At 38.0% G+C, this 21,640-nt stretch overlaps 1 protein-coding gene across 3 annotated transcripts in view; it reads right to left on the bottom strand.

Annotated features, from left to right (window-relative positions):
* Positions 1 to 21,640, bottom strand: part of pdlim5b (PDZ and LIM domain 5b) — a 41,443-nt gene extending 19,803 nt beyond the window's left edge. For 2 of the 3 annotated variants that reach the window (XM_017308015.2, XM_008424247.3), the window contains exons 1-3: positions 21,478 to 21,630; positions 15,147 to 15,252; positions 6,238 to 6,389 (exon numbers count right to left, since the gene is read on the bottom strand). In XM_017308015.2, coding sequence (XP_017163504.1) covers positions 6,238 to 6,389; positions 15,147 to 15,245 — 251 coding nt within the window. In that variant the 5' untranslated portion in view covers positions 15,246 to 15,252; positions 21,478 to 21,630. Of the gene's footprint in view, positions 1 to 6,237; positions 6,390 to 15,146; positions 15,253 to 21,477 lie in introns of all 3 variants that reach the window. The other variant, XM_008424248.3, reaches the window with a different exon arrangement.

Consider the following 21,640-nt stretch of genomic DNA (forward strand, 5'->3'; position numbering starts at 1 on the left):
CGTCTTGTGCCATGATCTCTGGTTACAGTTTTGTTTACTATATTTAAACTGGAGCAGATTGAGACTTGGAGCTTGACAGGGTTATGAAATATGCAGGAAAACATGTCTGACAGAAGAATCCAATCAATCGTTATGTATTCCAAACCACTGTGGACCAAGAATGTTGCTTTTGAAAAAAAAAAATGAAAAAAAAAGTAGTTAAAAGAATTAATATCCCAGTATTATAGAGGATCTCACCCATGTGTTTATATCTAGTCGCATTGATTACTGCAACAATGTCAGCAGCTGCTGCTAACGTTATCACGAAAACTAGGAAAATAAAATACATCACCCCAGTTCTAAAGTCCTTACTAGCTTCCTGTAGCTCGGAGAATCAACTTTAAAAAAGCATATTAGTTTATAATCACTCAATGGCTTTGCATCCAAATGCATTAAAAAATGTGCTGTAGTTGTATCAACCTTCCAAAAGACTTGTGTCTTCTGATAAAAGTCTTCCCTGCATCCCCACAACCAGATCCAAACAAAAAAAAGCAGCACACAGTTTGTGTGGTCCACTAATCAGGAACAACCTTCCAGAAAACTGCAAGACAGCTGAAACACAGTTCCTTTAAAACAAGTCTGAACCCCATTTGTTTAGAGAGGTCTCTGATTAAAGACAACTGGAACACAAATTCTAGTTTTCATTACAATGTTGTTTTTGAGAAAATGTGAAATTTGTTGCTTGCTTGTTCTTTCTAAATAATGTAAGGCAACTTCAGCACCCTGTTAATAAAACATGCCTCACAAATGAACTTGCTTTGCCTCAAAATCTGGCTTTCCAATAAATATACATTTATTTATTGCATCCAATTCATGCACAAGGTCTCTTCTACATTCTTTGTTAGAGTGAAAAACTCTCTACAAAAAATGTAAAAAAAATAAAGCATGGCACGGTAACTAGCATCAAGGTATAATTAGGCTTTAAAAAATAACCTTTTCAAAAATGTACTTAAGGTAAATCTGTTAAAACTAGAATTGAATGAAGATTTTACTCTAATTTTATCAGTTAAAACATTGAAGGGAATGTACACAAAACTTATTTTCCATCGAACTAAATAACATGACAAAATAAATTAACTTTTAGTATTCAGCATAACTTTTATCGGTAAGACGAAAACTTGTCTAATATTTTAAATAATTGCAATTAGCAATTTGCTTAACATATGTTTAACAGTTTTGTTAATTTTTTTACATTCTATTTTGAGCCATCATCAGTCGAGCTCACTGTCTAAATGTTTTAAAGTAGTGCTAAAAACCTCCAATCAACTGTCAGCATGCCAGCGATGATAGAAACATGCCAGGCCACATCACAGTAAACACTGAGCAGTATGCAGCAGCGCTGCTTTCTGTTGCTGTCGGTTGCCTGGATACATCACAAACACAGTTTTCATCCTGTCTGCATGTTTAGCGATTGTGTAAACATATCAAACAGAAGCACTGCACCTTTCGCATCAGCAGTCCTAGGCACTATCCTGACAGTAGTAGTTCACCGTCTGCCTTTTCCTTGTTCCTCATTTTGCATGAGAGCACGATAACTCCTGTCATGTACTTTTGTCTTTAGCTGCAGAGTCTCATATTTGTTCAAATAATGCCTGAAGCCCCCATTTTTATTTTTTATTTTTCCTCTTTGCTTTACTTTCAGCTGCCAGTATACATCTGACTAAGGCGGTCTGGAGTCTTTGGGGCTCTTAATAGTGGCCTCTACTTCACCCTGTAAACTGTAGCTTATTGGATGTGGTGATGTATATGAGAATGCATGCAAATAAAATCCAGAACTTTTCAGGAGCTGAAGGTTTGAGATTAAGTAAAACAGGTTTAAAAATGTCAGGAAAAAAAAAAAAAGAAGACAGAATTGTTGAATTATGTTGTTTCCACCGACTATCTGTGATTTATTTTTAGCTGGAAGAATCTGAAGCATTCAAAAACAATAATGAAAATGATATGTACAGGAGATAAATGCATGCGGTTCAACCGTGAGGCTCACTCTTTCTAATCCATCATCTTTGAGGTTTTGGATCAAGAAGAAACCAGCCACTGCCTGACGGACAGTGTTTCACTGCACTCTGCTGCGTGTTTCAAAGACAATAAATAAACAATTATCATACTTTCCTAACCCCGCTTCCCACAGCCATGTGGTGACTGACTAGTGGCTAAACAACAAGATTTCCTTGATATTAGAATAAAACGTGCCCATAAACTGGAAACTGCTGCTCATTGCAACAACCAGAATGAAATGGACGTTTGAAACCTCAAGAAGTCAGTCAGTTCTGCTAAATGAACACAACGTGTACACAAAAACTAGGAGAACATGTACAAGAGGTTCACCAAAAGCTCTTTAAAGTTGTTTTGGAAAAAAGTTCTGATGTATGTTTTTACAGAAATTTTATTTTTAAAAACAGCAAAATGTTTTGTTTTTTTTAAATCAGTGAGCTGAAGTTCAAATACCGTATTTATCTCTGAAAGTGTTTCAGTTATATTGTTTCCATTTGTAAAAAAAAAAAAAAAAGATTTTTGTATTCCGTGCAGTTTTTGCATGCCAAACCTGCTGACTCACTTTTGTCTCATGTAATGATGACGTAAAAAAAAAAACCCATCTAATACGCGTCTAAACAGGAAGCACTTACTTTCATTTTCAATGCATTTTGCCCTTTCAGGTCTGCCAGGGTTATTTATTAATTTCCACTTTTGAATACTCCAGGCATTTTGGGATAAAGTGAGTAGAATTTAATTTTCTACTAATTCACAACAAAGTTTTTACCTGTGATGTCTCCATTTCTGAACAGATGATGAAATAGCATTTGTTAATGCACAGTGCCCACAGATATTAGGTGCCCTTTGGTTATTAAGTTTTTGTGGATGTATCTGTAAAAAAGGCTAAATGCAGGAGGTTTTTATAATCATATTGTTAAAAGGTCATAAGTTTGTACTAACAAATTGTTCAGGGTACTGGTAGTAATGCTGTGGGTTGGACCTCTCTCTGAACAAACAGGCTTGTTCCAGTGGTCAAACAGCCAAATTAAACACTGCATTATCCTTCCTGGTTATAATTTCCATACACAGAGCAGCAATGCCAAATGTCATTTCACACTACAGCAAGTACGTAGAGCTGCAGATATTATCATTCCGGCACATTTTGTTGGGATTTCGACCACTTCTGCTTGTTCAGACTCAACATGTAATTTGCTATAATTTACTCGCTTCATGGAATAATGGTATTACGGCAGGACAAGCAGTGGACTTCCTCAGTTCATTTCCTCTCTGATGAAAACATGTTTACCCCTACTTTGACTCAGAAACATTCGTCAAACTGACCGAGCTGCTCTGGAATCTCTCAGATTTTCATATGCATTTTAGTTGGACGTTTATTTGCAAGTTAGTGAAACAAACGAAAAAAAATTACTGTAGGCTATAACATTGTTACAACTCAAAAATGTTCAGTATTGTGCATGTTTAAAGCCACAGTGTATGCAATACAGGACTTTCTATGGCATGCGTACGCTAACAAATTAATTTTAACTAGGGAAATTAATACATATCCAAAAAATATAAAGTGTGAGGTTATTTAAACATCAAGTCCCAGCAGTCTCCTTTAAATAAATATTAATGTAAGAGTGTTTCTCTCTAGTCGGATGTTTTGCACTCCTCCTCCAGATGGTTTGGATTCTAAAGTGGCTTTTTAAGGAAGTGCTTGGAGAATGTAAACTATGACAAAGTGACATAACTGGGCGAAACTGTCCCATTAATCATCTCCCAACACTCTCACTCTGCAGTCGTAATTGTCAGCAGCCTTATCAGTGATCATCGAAACCATAAACTGCTCACAGAGAGAAGAAAGGATCAACTGTTGATCAGAGGGAAATATTTATTTCTTTATTTACCAGTTATGTACCTCTCTGATTTCTGAGGTGTTTTAGAAGACAAGAGTAGCATTTGCGTATTTAGGTTATACAATTTTGAAACTATTTTTACAAATCATCTTGATTTATTCTAAATGCTAAATAAAATGCAAGTAACCAAAAACGCAGACCACAATTACGCACCGCTTGTAACAACAAGACCTTTGTTGTTTTGGGGGTAATTTGGCAGTAGTTTACTTGCTCCATGAGACCAGAATTGTTTGATGTTTCATCGTGCATCAGCAACACGCAGCAGATTATACACAGCTGTGGGACAGGACTATTTTCAGACGGTTTTCCCACGACTAAAGCAAAGAGGCTCCTTTTTCCTTTGATGTGGTGATGGAATGGCAGGATGGGCAAAGCAGACCGAGTTTAGCTGTCAACATGTTTTACGGGTAGGAGAATGTGCGTGCTTTGGCTCCATTTGTCTCCGTCTAACACAAGAGATACTTTTCGCTCATTTCAAATATAGCCACCTCAATGATTACTTAACTTAAACTTGAATAACAGCAGTCCACATTATCATCATCAGCAGCATTATGCTGCTTCTCTGTTAAATGCATTTAAACAGACCAGCTTAGAGCTTTTTCACCTTTTCTATTGTGCCGTCAAACTTGGACGCTTCAAAGCAAGAAAATATTTACATCCAACAAACATAGCCTGACTAAATAAAATAACAAGCTTCAAGATGATTTTTTTTTTTTTTTTTTTTTTTTAAAGAAAAAAACGTTTTCCAAACCAACTTGAACATGTTGTGAGACAGTTTCTACTCAAGTTTCTGGGTTCTGGTGGCAATGAAGCCCGGTTGCTTGGATAATTGCTTTTCGGTATAGAGCCTAGGAGCCAAATATTGCTTTTTTTTTTGCCTTAAAAATACACAAATTTAAGAAAATAAAAACATAAAACAAAAGAAATCTGCAAAGTGGCAAAAACCTTTTTACAGTCTTGCCTTAAAAACAACAACAAGAAAACCGATCAATCCTCATGTGCTGCTTTCTCTGAATAACAACATGTATAATAATCTCTGAAGCATTAATGAGCTTCAAGACCTAAAGTTTGCATGCAATAAGACTTACGGTCTTTGAATATTATATTGTTGGGTAACAAGAGAACAGAGGAGCAGCGTCGAATGTCTTTGCAATATGCTAAGCATGGAACAACATGTGGAGACCATTAGTTACAGACTGTAATAACCTAGAATTAAGATTAAGTACTTCATGCCCTCTCTGTGTAGCATGTAAGATTCATATACATAACATTGCGGCTTCACAAACACCCACTTTGGAAATGACCTTCTGAAGACCAAAATGGAGCTGAACCTCAAAGTAAATTTACATTAAACACGCTTTTTATTTTACTTTTTTTTTTACAATTTAAGTATAATGCTGCAACGTGAACTCTTCCCACTCTCACGGGTGACGTTTAGCTTTCCAATCACGCACGAGCATAAATCCAGTTTAAAGCCTTTGCAGACATTTTCTGTAATTACCAAGTAGATGACATGATGCTCAAACGATGTACATGACCAACAAGCTTACTCCTCCGAACCCTTACGAAAGGACTGCAGAAGCTTTTGAGGTGGCATTTCTTGGTGGGTAGCTTTCAAATACTAATAAAAAAAACTTATTTGACTAGGTAAAGAATTTTTTTAAATAAAAATTTAGATTTCTAATACAGTCTTTTCCACATATACATGCATTTTTGTAGATTTTTCTTACACTGACATTGGTTACTCTCATTTTGGCACTGCCTTGTTTGCTGTAAATTTGGTTGCATAATCAGTGAGGCAGAGTTTATTTGTTTTTCGTTATATTTTCGATTGCGATGGTGATAACCCTCAATGATACAGGAGCTGCACAGCCAGCTGCTGGAGAAGCAGTCAGCTGATTAAGTTAGAAGGGTGCAGAATGCGATGTGCTGTCAGCAGACGGCTTAAACCAGATCCGCATCAAATAACTACTCCACTCCTTCAAAGATATCTTTCGGACAAGCCAATTCATTTATGTTTTTGTATAAAATACAGAAGTTATTTTTTATTTCAATGTGACATCTTTTAGTCACATCACTGTAATACCGATGTCTTGTGATATACTCCATGGTTATTTTCTATGTTAGATCTGCCTCTTATCTCGTTCGATATGCTTCCAGCAGCTTCCATTGACAGCCTGTCCATTTCATCTAAATCTGTAATGTATTGGTTTTACAGTTACAATGCACACAAGCAAAATAAACAGAAGGAAAACAGTCTAAAAATCAAACTTGTATAAAAAAAAAAGTATATTTTATGTGCAAATGTTACCTTTGTAGAGTGAGACTGAGGTTGCCTGTGCAGGCTTTAATCTTGTTCTGAGCCTCAAGGTGATTCATGCCTTCTGAGGAAATCCCATTAATGGAAAGGATGATATCTCCAATGTTCATCCCGGCTTTGACTGCCTTGCCCCCGTCAGTCAACTGCAGAGAAACAAAAAGCATAAAAATCTATGGCCAGGGTTAGGAAAACACAGTGGGTCTCAAAAGCTCTTTAGCAAGAAGTTGTAGTTTCTTCAATTCTACGCACCATTTCAAACTAAGTACTTTCGTTTTCATTCCTAGAAACACCTTTGAGGAATTAAAGTTATGTAAGCACAGTTTGCTTATTTTTGTCTGGAGACCACTAATCATTACAATCTCTTTTCCCGTTCCTGTCGTATCCGATGAGATAAGAATCTTATTCCCACACAACATTTGTTAGACAAGACTGGATTTCCACTATGACAATCTGTACATAAAACACCCGGCACAAAATTTCACATAAACGCATTACAAAAGAAATCTTATTGAAGCCACATGGTATGAAAGCTTGCAGCTTTTATTTATGAAACTTCTTGGCTATAACGTAAAGAATATTCAGTCTGGAACGAAGCCAGTTCCAGCTCATTGTCCTTTAATTAATCCATTTTTGGCAGTTTGGGTGCTGAAAGTTGAATCTCTCCGAGTTCAACTCTCTTCCTAAATTGATAAGTTTTTATGTGATCGCACACAAATGTTTTTGGGGTATTTTTATTTGCATGAAGGCATTGAAAATTGTAATCATAATAGTCTGTAAAAAATTTTAATTTAATACGATCAACTAAGAAAGCCGTTCTTGAATCAGATAACAGGTTGAGGGTAAACGCAAAGGTACATAGGGAAGTTCTAAAGCACCTTTCACAGACTAAAATCAAAATAATATAATTTTTACAGTATTAAAAACTATGTGCTGAAAGAAGTGCAGACACCATCTGTAAACACTTCTGACATCCCGACGATTTGCCAAAGCAAATGAAAAGCGAGCAGAGCATAACTTTTTACTATGGGCTCCATAAAAACCCAGAAGAGGACAAAGTATCACCTGACGGTTTTCATTATGGAAGCTTCAACAGGGCCTTAAAAGGAGTCTTGCACACAGAAGTGAGAGTTAAGACTGAAGTTTCACCAGATCTTCCATCAATTTCCCCCGTGCTGAGACTTGCATTTCACACATGGGAATAACGTCATAAAATCGTTACAACTGGACAACACCCTTTCAGGTGTGATGACTGATCTGTCATTACACACAAGCACCTCATCAGTCAGTCAGCACTCTCTTAACACACTCAAATCCTGCACTCCTATGCTGGCTGCCAAAAGGACTCTGTACTCATTATCTTATGTTGTCTTTATTACCTCCATAACTTCATGTCATCCTTCAACATGGCAGTAGAATATAACTCAATGTGACAAGACAACTAAGTGAACTCTTCAAAGTTCAGTGGAAAGCAGAGGTTTTGGTTATTGTGTCTGTTCACAGAAGTCTGATTCAGATATTGAAGTGAACAACAAATAACTCTGAAAAGTTCTAGTATCTGTCATCTTGAATCCGTTATCCTTGTGCCCACACAGTTGAGTGAAACTATTTATATGAACAAAACTGATAAGGGCAGAGAAACGACAAAACCAAAAAAAAAGAAGATATCCTCTTTCCTCACTGCTAAAGAATGCATTCAGGTTGAGCAACTCTGACATGTAGCCATTGTCCCATTGTGTTTACTCTCAACTTAACAAAATAGAGGAAAAGAATGGGAAGGGGAACGAAGTAATGAGGAAGTAACAGCATCTGTGCCAGAGACTGCCACATTTTTTTTTTTTTTTAAGTCTTGAAAAGTGCTTTCTTCCACTCACTTGTTACTTGATCGGTAGCAGGAAGTCCAGAACCCAAAGCTGAGGCTGATGTATGCATACCGACGTCTAGGGCATCTATAGTGCGGTTATACCACTCACAAAAGCCCAGTGTGCAGACAGGCTCTCTGCTTTAACCAAATCACTCGCTCATTACGTGCGTGACGCACAGCATCACACAGCATTTAGTGAAACACATAGGTACTTTTAATCAAGCAACCCACATTCTCAGTATAATAATCATTTCTATAACTTTTGTTTTTCACATGTGTTATGCCTTGTTGAGTTTCCAAAACTCACTAAGCACTGGCTTTACAGCAGCACAAAGTTGCCAAAGAGAGATGACTTTACCTCGGCCTTTAATGCATAACAAAAGTACCGATAGATTTTCAGACTCTAGTTTCGATTTTCTAAAAATGTGTTTAAAATTTATTTTCTCAACTTTTAAAATCTCTTCTTTTATTCATAGCTCAGATTTTCAAGTCTATAAAGTCTTCTGAATCCCACGGTACAAGAAAAAAGTAATTGGAATCCTGCGCAATCATCACACTCACATTTGTACGCTTGAACAGAGCAGATAAAAATACTTCTTGACTCCATTTCTTAATTCCTTAAACATTTACATAAAGCACAGACAAACACATGCGTTGTCAACAATATTTAATGCTTTAATTTGTGGTGAACAAACTGTATTTCGTACATCCCAAATTCCCCCCCCCACCCAATCACTCATGTGGACACAAAACAAATAGATGTTGAGTAAGAATCTCTGGCATGTGCAGTCTATAAATATAAATCAAGAGAGGTCTGAGTGAGACTCGTGACGGAAAGCAGATAAGCAATAAACGGTGACATTCACTGCTCTCCAAAGAGAGAAATAACACTGCGTTTTACCAAATCTTATTGGTTTTATTCTACAATTTCACATCCACCATCAGAACATATAATGGTTTAAGTCTTTGCAACATAAAATGGAAAAGGCCATGTAATGGGTGTGTAAAAATATAATTTAATTACCAGAGTGGTTGATGGCTATGCTTTTTAAATGAATAAGGATATCTGTCCAGCTGCGTTTACACAAATGGGATTTCAGCCATATTGTAGTGAGGCTGCCGTTTCGTGGTTTCCTTCTCCACACTGGTGAATTTACTGCTGTGGAGTCACTAATAATGACTGGTTCTTTCACTGTGGTTCTGTAAATGCAGTAAGCTAGGAGCTGGTAAAACAAGCCATGTTCTACAGCACTAACTGAGACGTTATGACAAATCTTACCAACATTGTCCAAAAGGAAACAATAATAGTAAAAAACATACAAGTAAGATGCCAAAAACTGTAATCTAATCCTAAATGAAAATATGCCTAAAATACAAAACAGCACTCCATTGGTTCTACCTGAGCTTCATTGTAACACTGTAATAAAAATAAAATTCTATAACTTTCTAAGAAAATTCACTATCCACCTTCAATATTTTACTGAACAGCTTAGCTAGCCCAGTGCTTTTAGCGTCACACTTCAACACCACGAAGACACTAACCACCTCCCTTGCTTCTCAGCATGCAACTTCCTGCCTTCAGTGAAAGTATGGAGTAAGGAGGAGGATTGTTGCTTCACATCTGAGACGTCATGCTACGGGAAGTATCTTGTGGTGGGAGCTGGAAGGCTAGTCAGCTGCATGTCACATCTGTGAAGGACGGAGTGAAGACAGAGAACCTTATATGGAGAAGTCTTGAGCTTAAAGGCCGTGTCATCGCAAACAAGGAAAGGCTCACAGAACCTCACTATGTCACAATGCTGCCTGATAGTATAGCTCCGAGTTCATCTAAAGCCACTTAAAACGAAACACAACATCATAATTAGGCATGAGCCAGTATGAAATTATGACTGTATGACAAGCTAAAAATATTACAGTTTCATGGTGTCACGCCATTATAATTCCAGCTCAAAAATGGGTTATTTTGCAGTTTCTTTAGGATGATTTGAGGTGAACAAAAAAAGGTGTTTTCTGACATAATGTCACATGACTCTTTGACATAACCCGCCGCTGCCAGAGCCACCGCTCTTCTGAAAGAGCAATTTGGACCAATGTGAATTTAACTGGAGTCTCAAATTAGTCTTCCTCTTAATTCACAAAATACTTAAAGTCCTCATGTAGGAAGTTTCAAATATAGATGAGTGCTGTACTTTACTTCTAGGGGGAAGCTTAAGTCCTTCAGTATTTAAGCAAGAGAATGTTGTAGGAGGATTCTTTATAACATAAAGAACATCATACATAATCCTGAGAATCCTCTTCATCTTCAGTCAGAGGCTCTTTTAGAACCACTAAGACAGGCCACTACAGGGAATCCTTTCATTCCCAGCCATCAGCACCTACAGTAACTCTTTGAATGGAATTGTATAATAACAGTGACATCATTTAATTTCCCTTTTATTGTTTGAAATTGAATCATGCCTCAGTATCAGTAATGTTGAAGTATCATGCAGTCAGTTTGTAGTTATGTTGAACAGTAGCACACAGCGGGGGACAGGTTGTTCAAATAGCACAGGCTCATCTTCTCAAAGCCAAGCATCCCAATTAAGGACATGAACAGAGGTAGACAAACTGTTGTCATGGTTTGATCCCAGTCTGTTACTACATCAATCTGGCGGCTAGAAAGATGCCAGAAAAACCTTAAAGGACCTCTTAGTCAAATTGCCATGACGACACAAACAAAAACACGTAGCAAAGTACCAACCCTCCACTGAATACTAAACACTCTTTATTGACAGGTCCAGAAAAAAGCCAGCTGGTTTAGCCTCCTGAGCCAGAAGATATGGAAAAGTTTGAGCCAAGAGGCAGAACTGGATCCCAACTCCATCCTGTTCAGTTTGAAGTGAAACATTCGACAACAGCTTTCTGCTACAGTAAGAGAACAACACAAAAGGTTTCTCCAAAACATTGTGCTTCGCTCTAAAAAACTCCATTACTATGAACGCCCAACCATATTTTGACAGTGGCACAGAAAAATGCCAAAAGTTGTAGTCAAAGCTCTTCCCCTAAAACAGGTCATGAGTTTCAGCAAGCAGGGTTTTTTTCTAGTCACATGGAAGAAATCATAGAAAAGTTTTAATTCCTCCAAAAAGTTGTCTAAATCAAAATAAAGTGACAGCATAGCTACTCTTTATAGAGCTGCCATTTTGCAGGAGGGAGCCTGAAAGCAGATGCCCTCCTAAAAGCTTGAGGCAGACACAGACCAATCACACCGGGATCAAACACAGACTGCAGGGAACAGCTATTCATATGGAACCTGAACGCATCTCCAGGAGCCTGCACAACTGATGGTTAAGGAAAATACAAGCTGCTTCCCAGCTAAGCAGCACAGACCACAGCTTGTCTGTGTGGTTTCCGAAAATGCAGGGTATGTTTTTTTTTTCCCCTTTAACAGCTTGCTTTTATTTGTTTCTGAACCAGCAGTTATGGTCAAGTCCAAACAGCCAACATGATCAAGAAGCCAAATAAGATATTAGGTTTTGAGTCGCGATATTTTCTTCAATGGAAGGCATTTTACCTAGACCTATGTTTTTGGGGTAGTGTTTTTATATTGCATTAAAATTTTAAACCTTTTCCCTGAACCAGTTCTCAACCTGCCAAGAAGCGAAAAAACAAAATTCAAATAAACAGACACTTTAAGTGTATACTTCTTTTACTATAAACAAGAACATTTCTAATACAAAATGCTTCCTAGAGTAAGTTTCCGCAGTATTTCATGGTGGTTTATAGAGGTCTGTCGAGTCTGCGGAGAGGAAATTAAACTGCAGTTTTGGCCACCGTCTCGTGTGCTGGATTTAAAAGAGCTTCAGAAAAATGTCTGAGAAGAATAATGGTTGGTGAGTGAAGGGGCTGTTTAAAGGCAGATCAAAGAGAGCAGTAAAAGACTGCTGCAAACAAAATTAAACTAACAATACTCCCAGACAGGGCAAGTGTCCCAATTAATGTTGGAATATCTTTGAGAGGAGTCTGGTCTAAAAAGCTTAAAAAAATAGAAATAATTTAAATTAACACCTTTAAAAAGTATGTTAAATTTATGTCCAATCTTAATGCAATTTCTATGGCCTAATTTATATTCAGATAGAGTGGAATTAACTTTTCCATACTAAAAATATAGTGGCTAAAAGCAGTGCTTTACTTCAGCTTCCTGCAGAGACCAACCTAAAATTAGCCCGTCTGTTTTCAGAAGGTATTACAAGACCTTATAACAACAAATAGAGAAAATAACAAGAAACAGGCCCAACAGACAAAGAAATAGATTGAGTGCTGCTCCTCCAGTATACATATTCCAAGGGAGAATAAAAATTATTTTGAGAGTATTTTCCAGCTGTGGAAAACAGTCAAAAGGGAACTCTGAAAAGAAAAGCCTTGTACTGAATTATCTGGAAGAGTCGCAGGAAAAACAAATAGCGGCACCCCTCCACCACACACACACACACAAGTATATAATTGAGTCCTAGCTGTATAAATCATTCATGAGGTACTGGGTGGTCCTAGTTTGAACAATTAACAGCACTGAATCAAATTTGTTATTCAACAAAACGTCAAATACAACGAGTCTGAATATTGTTGTCCAATACATCTGGTATTGGACAACAATGTGAAAGCTGTGCTACAACAGTTTGGTGGATATTACCCTTATTGCATCTCTTGCAGTCATTAAGAGTTATTTTAAGATCTAAAGCCCAAAATTCCCTATACGGAAATCCCAATTATTGTCTGTGGTCGTCCTGCGACCAGCCTTATACTTTGTTCATAACCGTTGGATCACTTACATATGCTAGACATATGTAAAGTCAAGTCATTGCATCATTACTCCATGGCAGCGTCATTTATCAGAGCAAGTTCAAGCTCGGATGTGTTGTCAACAGACGCATACTCCTCAACATGGTAAGTATATTTAACATCTCTGATGAACCTTGAAACAAGCTTGAGGTCAACACAGTTTTCTACCTCACCAACTGAATGAAGGGATTAAAGGAGCAGCTAAACATTTTGCAGATGTTTGTAAATGTGTCTTGTCCACCAACTCTGACGGATCACTTCCAATAATGCTCACCATGTCTAAATTGAGATTAAATTATACATCGTACCACCACACAGTCAGGACACAAACCAGCCACCAAATTATAAACCAAGGATAGATTCATTAGAGATTTTTGAAATAAAATACAGGCTAGTAATAAGGCATGATGAGTGGCGCAATGCTTTACTTCAAATCCTCGACTGAAGCCGGTTCTAGACACTACACAAATTAAGCAGGGTTGCACAATATCCTGCAACCCTGCCACCCTTTTTTTACAGATTATTTTATTTGTTTTTCCAATCTTTAAATAATCTTGCGCCGCCCCACCTCTCTGAGCTTTTACAATGACTGTTCACTAAACTCTCCTGTTCACTAAGCTGCTCAGAAGAGCAACTTCATCTGCATGTGAATGTCAGACAGGCCTATCTGCTGTTTTTCTTTAGATCACCTCTGAAAATCCATTTTTATTCTTAGACCTTTGACCCACCACAATTGAGCTATTTTTATTTGTTAGAGTTGCTTTATAGTATCTTTTTCTGTCTTCTTTCATTTGCGATTTATTGCTTATACTAGTAGAGAATATCTGTTCAGTACTTTGGTCAGGAGTGTTCTTAAACTGCATAAATAAAGTTGGCTTGGCTTCTACTTATATATATATATATATATATATATATTTTAAGTTGTCCACCAAAGACAACTTAAAATATATATATATATATATTTTAAGTTTAAATATGTAAATATGTGGTTTTACGTTTAAATATGTAAAACCACAAAATGACTCATGTTTAGACTGATGGTTGCATGTAATTGCCTGGACATTAACAGACTCACCTGTCACTTGTTTTTTCCTGCTGTACTAGTGTTGTTGAGGGAACTCTGCTATCAGACAAGCTTCTAAATGAGGACGTGCTTCACGCTTCATTCATCAGCTGCTTTCATATTGACACGAGGTCCACTGACAACATAATGTCCCGCATACCAATTATTATCACGGTAGCGAGACTTAAAAATAGTGTGGAAAACAAACGTTGGCCTTTCTGTTCTCTTCAAGTGGCTGCGTCTGAACGCCGACGGACACATCACCAAATGAGAGGCGTAATTTCTTTGCACACATGATACTCGACATTCCGTAACTGATCCTGCCAACAACAAATAAACAGAGGAACTGACCTTGGTCGTGACACTGAGATTAAGAGTTTCATAACAGGAAGTGGCGAGACCTGAGTGACTCCCCTCTCATTCTGAAGAAGTACACAAAACACAGTCCATACGGGTGGAGGACTAAATGGCAACTTTTAGTTGTATTTGCTGAACTGCTAATGTGAACGGAAGGTTTCCTTTAAATTTCTGTAACAGATGTTGTAACACAATGCTTGAGAAATGTTCTCCTCAACCAGTATCATAAATTGTGTTATTGTGTATATTCACGGCAACAAAAAGCCATCCAGCTGCCAGAACACAGATTGAAAGGTCCTGGTCAGTCCACTTTGAATTTATGTGGCAGAACGTCCCCAAATAGTTATTACAGAACCACTGTGGCTCTCTAGGGTTACACTCAACCGCTTCCACAGCGCACTGTGTCTCTAATCAGGACAAATACCAGGGAAGAGGGAAGGTCACTTATCCCTCAGTCAAATGACTAAATGACAATAGTCATCAACACCCATTTGCTTAATCAATAAAATATGTGATTCATTTTCCAAATGGACAGATTATGTCTGGATCCTGTTATGCAATGTGATTTTGACAACAATAGGCAAAAAGGAGGAGTCAAAAGCTTTGAGCAACAGGCCACAAACTGTTGAATGAGTTGTCCAAATCCAGAAACAAGAGCCACACAAGAGGCAAATAGTCCTTTTGTCAACGACGAAGCAAATGGCAAAACGTGCATGGGTCGCATTCCTTTGAGGTGACCATCATGAAGTGAAGGGTATGTTTGTGTGTGTGTGTGTGTGTGTGTGTCCATCCCCTACTCACCCGTGAGATGGTGAGGGGCAGGCAGAAGTCCTTCCCTCCTTGCAGTCTAAAGCCCCACGGGGCGGGGCCGGCCAGGGAGACACTGTAGCTGCTGTTCATGATGCACCTAGAAACACACATTTTATCACTTTATTAGGCCTTGTATCTACAATAACAGGGTTTCAAACTTCATTGACATATCATGTGATTAGCTTAATCAATTTAGAAGATCCAAATCAAAAACACAGACTTCAACATTTTCTATGAATAAAACGCTAAATAAGTGGGGCACACATTAGTATCCGGCTCCCCTGAGTCAATCCTTAGCCAACTTTGAATACCCAGTCTTTTTTTTTTTTAAAGGATTGCTCCAAGCTCAGTCAGACTGGATTTTTTAAACATTAATAACTAAATTTATGTCTGACATTTGTCTAATGAATTAATATGCCGAGATTCAATTGCAAACCTTTTCACAATATATCTGGCTGCATCCTTAGTCATTGTCTTGGTTGTGGGTTAGTGTAGTCAAAGGGTCAAAACAGATGAACAGAAAACAGCATCAGCAGCCAGTCACATTGTCACATTGGTGGAAAGTCATAAAGTCTCATTTGGTCTCCTCCAATTAGACGGCTTTCTTACATACGTCTCCTATGTTCCAGCCATGGCTTGTGGTAAACTTTAAAGGAGGGCTTCTTACGGTTTTCCTCCCAATGTTCCTCCGAAAATGCCGTATTCGTGGAGTTAACAACCAGTGGTTATTCTGTTAACATTTTTTGAATTGTTGCAGCTCCTACACAGTTACCAAGCTTCTCTGTTTAATGGTCTCCTTGGTCAACTTGTCCGTTTATGAGAAGAGCCATGCTTTAGTAGGCTTGCAGTTGAATTTTCTCAAATTTTAGGAAAACAGATTGAACAGTTCTTTATTGCATGTGTCCCCAAGATGGGATTTTGATTTATAACCAACTTGTCCAGTACTTAATCCCTGGGCTGTCTCCTGTGCTCCTCAGTGTCCATGATGATGTTTGTTCACTTATGTTTTCCCAATGTTTTTAGAGCTATTTTTATAATGCCATCAAATTTTTGACAGGTGAATTCTGGATTCAATTAGTGTAAAGTCTTACTTATTTTTCCTTCTTTTCATTTAAAAACAATTGGAAATCATGAACCAGTCTCCTTTCACGTCACAATCATGCACTATATTTTGCTGATCTACCAGTTAAATCCTTTTAAAATGCCTTGTTTGCAGATTTAATTTGGCAAAAGTTTAAAAAGGGGTGTGAATACTTTTGGAAGGCACTATACTGACTAAAGAACATAAATAAGGATGAGAAAACTAAACCTGTTTTTTATATTTTGTCAACAAGGTTCAAATGTCAGACTCAGCCGTTTTAGAGCAGGTTTTAGTTGCTTAACAAGGAAAACTATCGGCATGAAGAGTGAAAGTGATTCTGCAGCAGGTTGTGGCCAGCTTATATTTTGAAATGAACAGATTGACAGCCAAAGGGGGAAGAAAAAAAAGAGGATGAATGTTTAATACTTTGTGGAAATTATTAAATAATGCTGACCAACATATCCAGCTGAATGAATGTAAGGCTTGAAAGAACTAGTACAAATTAGGGGTGAGGGGGAAACAAAAGGAAAATAAAGACCATCTCAATCAGCATTTTAAAGCCATTTGTTGAGCACATTATGTCACCAATCTGTCACCAAGTGTTCTGCATGAGACAAGCAGTCTTTCTTCACGGGAAAAACAAGGGAAGCTACTTGTATACCTGCTTATTAAGGATAAAAGACCAGCGTTGTTTTGAACATAATTCAAACCAAGTGTAATCATGCCAACATTACACTTAGAGGGTAAAAAAACAACCAAAACCAAGGAAAATAAGGCATTCTGAAAATTATGAGCTGTGAGGGAAAGGCATCCTTACTCCAGTCAAGCGGGCAACATCTTGAATTTCATCTTTCCTTTTCACACACAAACTCATATCTCAGCTTTAGAGCTCAAGAGACAAGACAAAATGTCTTCCATGCATTCATATTTAGACAACCCCCGCCTTTGTTAATCACAAGGAGCAAAGAGACAAGATGTCGTTCCTCGCACCACTGCTGCAGCGCTGGACCTGCGCGAGAAAGAAGTGAAGACGAGACACACCCTTGATAGCGAGGGACTTGTTAGAACTCAGATTTCACTGGTAACTCAAAGTTGTGCAAGCTTTCCAAGAATTACTATAAATCTAAGCACACCTCAGTAGCTCCTTATTCTCAAATTCATGTGTGCAAATATATTAACAATGCCTCAATTAGAAATTAAAAACGACAGGAAGGCAGCAAGGTACATGCAAGCATAAAAATATTTCATGCACCATTAAGCTTCACTGTCTAATGCCCGCCTGTTATGCATTCCTTTTCCCTTGAAACACTGAAGCTTTAAAATACTTACTAGAAGAAAGACTGAGGTCAAGTGGGGTGAAATGTGACGGCTTGGTATATCGTGAAATTTATTTAAAGCGATAAGTGAGGGAACTGTTAAACCAGATTTGCAGAATACTGTTTTTTTTTAGAGGAAGGTGTGTGTGTTTGTGCCCGTTTCACAACTTGATACTTAACAGTCATGTGGAAATGTTACCTTTGCCCCGATCAAACAGAAAGGGTGCACGCAGACACCAAAACCAAAACATCAAACACCACGTGCTCTATAGTATGTTTACAATACTTGAAGAAGAAACTCCCTTCTCCAATTTATTCAGTCGGTAAAAGTCGTTTCTTGAGCTAGAACAGGTGACTTAATGTTTCATTTTATTCAAGAAATTACATATGTAATCCCCAGAAACACAGCTGGGTTATAAGACGACATGCCTTTCTTTCCCAGTGAATATTTCACAAGTAAAATGTTTTATCATCCTAAAGGAATGTCTTTATGAAGCTGCCAGTCAGGCTGCCTCTGGGACAAAGCACCACCTGCTGCAGCCCGTCACCTGGTTTTGTTGTACCAGACACATGGCAAATCAGGGAGCCTGTTTTCACACGATCTTCCATTCAAGCCTGAAGGAGAACAAGCGGATATGAGGAAAGGAGACGCAAAAGGGAGTAGAAATGGGGAAGGAAAGGATTAAAACTACATGTGAAAGTGACAGGGTAGCTGAACACCTGATGGCATGCACCGTTTCCCCCAACTGTTACCTGGCAACAAACTGAGTTTTTCCCCATTAACACATAATTCATCCTAATATCACCATATAGTTTTACAATCTTCATGTCAGAAGTGCAGCTGACTTTTCGGGGAGCATGGGAAATGTTGTTGAACTTCCTTTTATTTTAAATCAAACAAATGATGACAAAAAAATAGAGAACTAAAGTAGAATGAAAAATGACAGAGAAGGCAGACAAAGGTACCAAACATGCTAGTTGATTAAAAATATCAAAGACTGTTTTCAGTCCTCTCTCTCCTTCGTGGAGTAAAAACATTTCAGTAAAAAAGATGGAGAAGGTGTTTGTTGCTGGTTACATAATGCATATGGGCAGATCTGGAAAGACCAGTGAACTATTGCTAAATCAAAAAGACGTACTAGGTACATTAAATGAGGAATAAAGTTGGTGACGACAAAGGATGTTTTGCTTTTTAAGGCTTGTAATTAACTTAGATTTTGTTATTTTAAAGAACCACATAGAAAGCAATAGAAGAGATTATGACTCAAAAACAACGGAATCTGGAGAAAGTCTTTAAGATAATTCAGGTATTATGGTATATACATATCCAGCAGGTAAACTAAAGCTGTGCTGGCTGAAAACTGCCATAAAGCCAGAAACATCAATGCTCAAGCAAATAATTTGGAATACAAAAATCTGTGAATACTGAACCACATAATGGGGAATTCGGTGTACATGCAATAAGATGTATATATAAGCTAGTCTTTATAAAAAGCATAGAAACACAAGCAGTAATCCATCAGTTCAGCACTTTCTCAAATTACAGCGCTATTTCTGAGGTTTCTTCATCCAAGTTGTGATTGCACCACATGTCTGTGTTCAGCAGACTAAAATGAAGAGAAATGTACAGAAGTCATAGTTCAGAAAAAAGAACTGGGAAGCCATCCTTCACATTGTCAAATGTTTTGTTTACCTTCTCATTTAAGGACTGACCTATGAACCACCAATGCTGACAAACAGCTGATGCTCTGAGGCCTTTGAGTTCATAGTCTTAATGTACAACCCTTTGGGAAAACAGGACTCTGAACTGCCCAGGCTTGCATATTTCGGAGTATTTACTTTCACAGTCAAATGAATCGACTCATTTTGAAGTGGCGAGATTTGAATCACGACTCCGGTCATGACAGACGCACACATATCAATAGCATTACCTAATAAGGAGAGAACAAAGATCGGGCCCATCTCATGCCCCTGCTTGTTTTGCAATCTCTAATGATATCATGCATAGACATGAGCAGACACACCTCTCAGTGTTTTCGCACAGATGAAAAACAGTCAAGATGTGCATCAGAATTTCTCAGCAACATTCACATCGACACATCTGCAAGTTTGAAAGAGAATTCCCCTTTTGGGCCTTATCTGTCAAGCTCCTATCGTGTTGGCACCACTGCAAAGCATTTCATCGTCTTTTCCCAGATATTAGCTCAGACATTTAAATGGCTCTGAGCTGAATGGCAGGCAGAGCATTGAAATAGCTTGAAAAATGTTTTTTCCTCAAGTGTCTGACTGTAAAGTAAATAACACATCCTGATAGGAACAGCTTGAATTTTTTGCAGAATATCTCAACTCCTTAATGAGTTTAAAATTAGGCTACTTTGGAGAAGGGGCCGAGGAGTTGAGGGATGTATAAATGCCATTAGGGTGCCTTTTCACATTCTTTCATGTTGCAAAAACAAACACCAATTTGATTAATTTCAATCTTTTCAGGTAAGAGATCCAGGGCAGCAATCAGTTACTCAGTCCACAAATCTGACAGCGAGACTTAAAAGAGCGACAAGAAGAACCCTTATGTTGAAAAAAACCTCATGTGTAGTCTCATGTGAAGTTTACCACAAGGAGTACACTGCATATTAAAGAAGGTTTCATGGTCAGAGAAAACCAAAACTAAGCCAAAGTGGTGGTGGTATCATCGTGGTATGGGAATGCTATTCTGCAGTAGCAACCAATGTAGAGGCTGCAAAAGACTCAACAGTGTACAGTAACTTTGTCACCTTGACAACAACCCTACAGCAAAAGTTACAATGTTTAGATGAAGGCATATCCAGGACGTCCCTGTCAAAATCCAAATCTGTGGGAAGACTTTAAAATGAATGACAAATTAGAAATGGGCGCACCCAAAAACATTTGTATGTTTATGTCTAATTTTCTTTTTGTTTCTTACATAAAGTACTTTAAAAGAGTCTCTAAAGATCCAAGGGTCATAAATGCCTTTCACAAGGCACTGCAAGTTCCCTAATCTTAGGCCAGTACAGTAAATTTCCTAATAAAATGAACCACCACCCCTGCAAACAAAGGTGCATTTCAACTGGAAAAGCCTTTTCTTTAATGGTAATTAAACACGGGTCACCTGAACTGAATGCAGGAGCCGCTCCCCTTCATGACCCCAGCTGCATGCGTCACACCGTGATTGTGTCAAACCATGTTTTCTTCATGCGGTATTCAAAAGAAAGAATGTCTGCAAGTTTTGATGAGCACAGTGTGTGAGATTTGTCATCTGAAGTTCGGGTTTCAGACGTCAGGCTCATTTCACAGGGCTTCAGGAGGAGGCTCTGCTGCTAGGTAACGTCACAGCGAGATATTGACTGAGTGGCCCTGTATTTACTGCACCTTATCGCAGCACTTTCACTGAAAACAAAGGGAATCTCTTTGACTTCACTTGAAATGCTAAAAAATACGTTATATTAGAGCTCAATAAATTAAAATTAAGTCATACTCCTGATAGGATCGTCAAATGTAGAATTTAATCATCAAACGTCTTGCCCAATCCTAGATATTTTTAAATATCCATGTCTTACTATTGACATTGCTAGCCAACACAGGTTATTTATTTATAGAGAAACAACTACACTGAGGATAATGAATAATGTAGTCAGTCTGTTCACCCATGTGTTCACTTTCAGAAGGTGCAGGACCGCACTGATAAAACGCATGCCTAAGATTATTACAGCTCTCGAAGATTAAACGGAAACAAAAAAACATATCCGCCCAAAACAGATTATAACCCGTTTGTTATTTAATTTTTTTATTTTACAAACATGTGATTTTGAAAGTTCCGATGAAGTTCTGAATTGCAGCTGCGTAGCGGGAACAAAAAGCTGTAAAATAATGACGTGAATAAAAAAAAAAATATTAACATTGTGCTCACCTTACCTCGAGGAACCCGGGTTTGTGTTAAAGAGAGGGGAGCGACTTCTGCCCGTCGATTCTCAGCCTCCAAGAAATGAAGCGAGTGGAACTGAAACTTCCGCCTTTAAGCCAGCCCTTCAGACAAGCGTGGAGGAGGGTCTACTAGCTACACCGGCTCTCTG

Source organism: Poecilia reticulata, chromosome 12, assembly GCF_904066995.2.
Source record: "Poecilia reticulata chromosome 12, P_reticulata-male-v2, whole genome shotgun sequence".
Classification (NCBI taxonomy): Eukaryota; Metazoa; Chordata; class Actinopteri; order Cyprinodontiformes; family Poeciliidae; genus Poecilia; species Poecilia reticulata.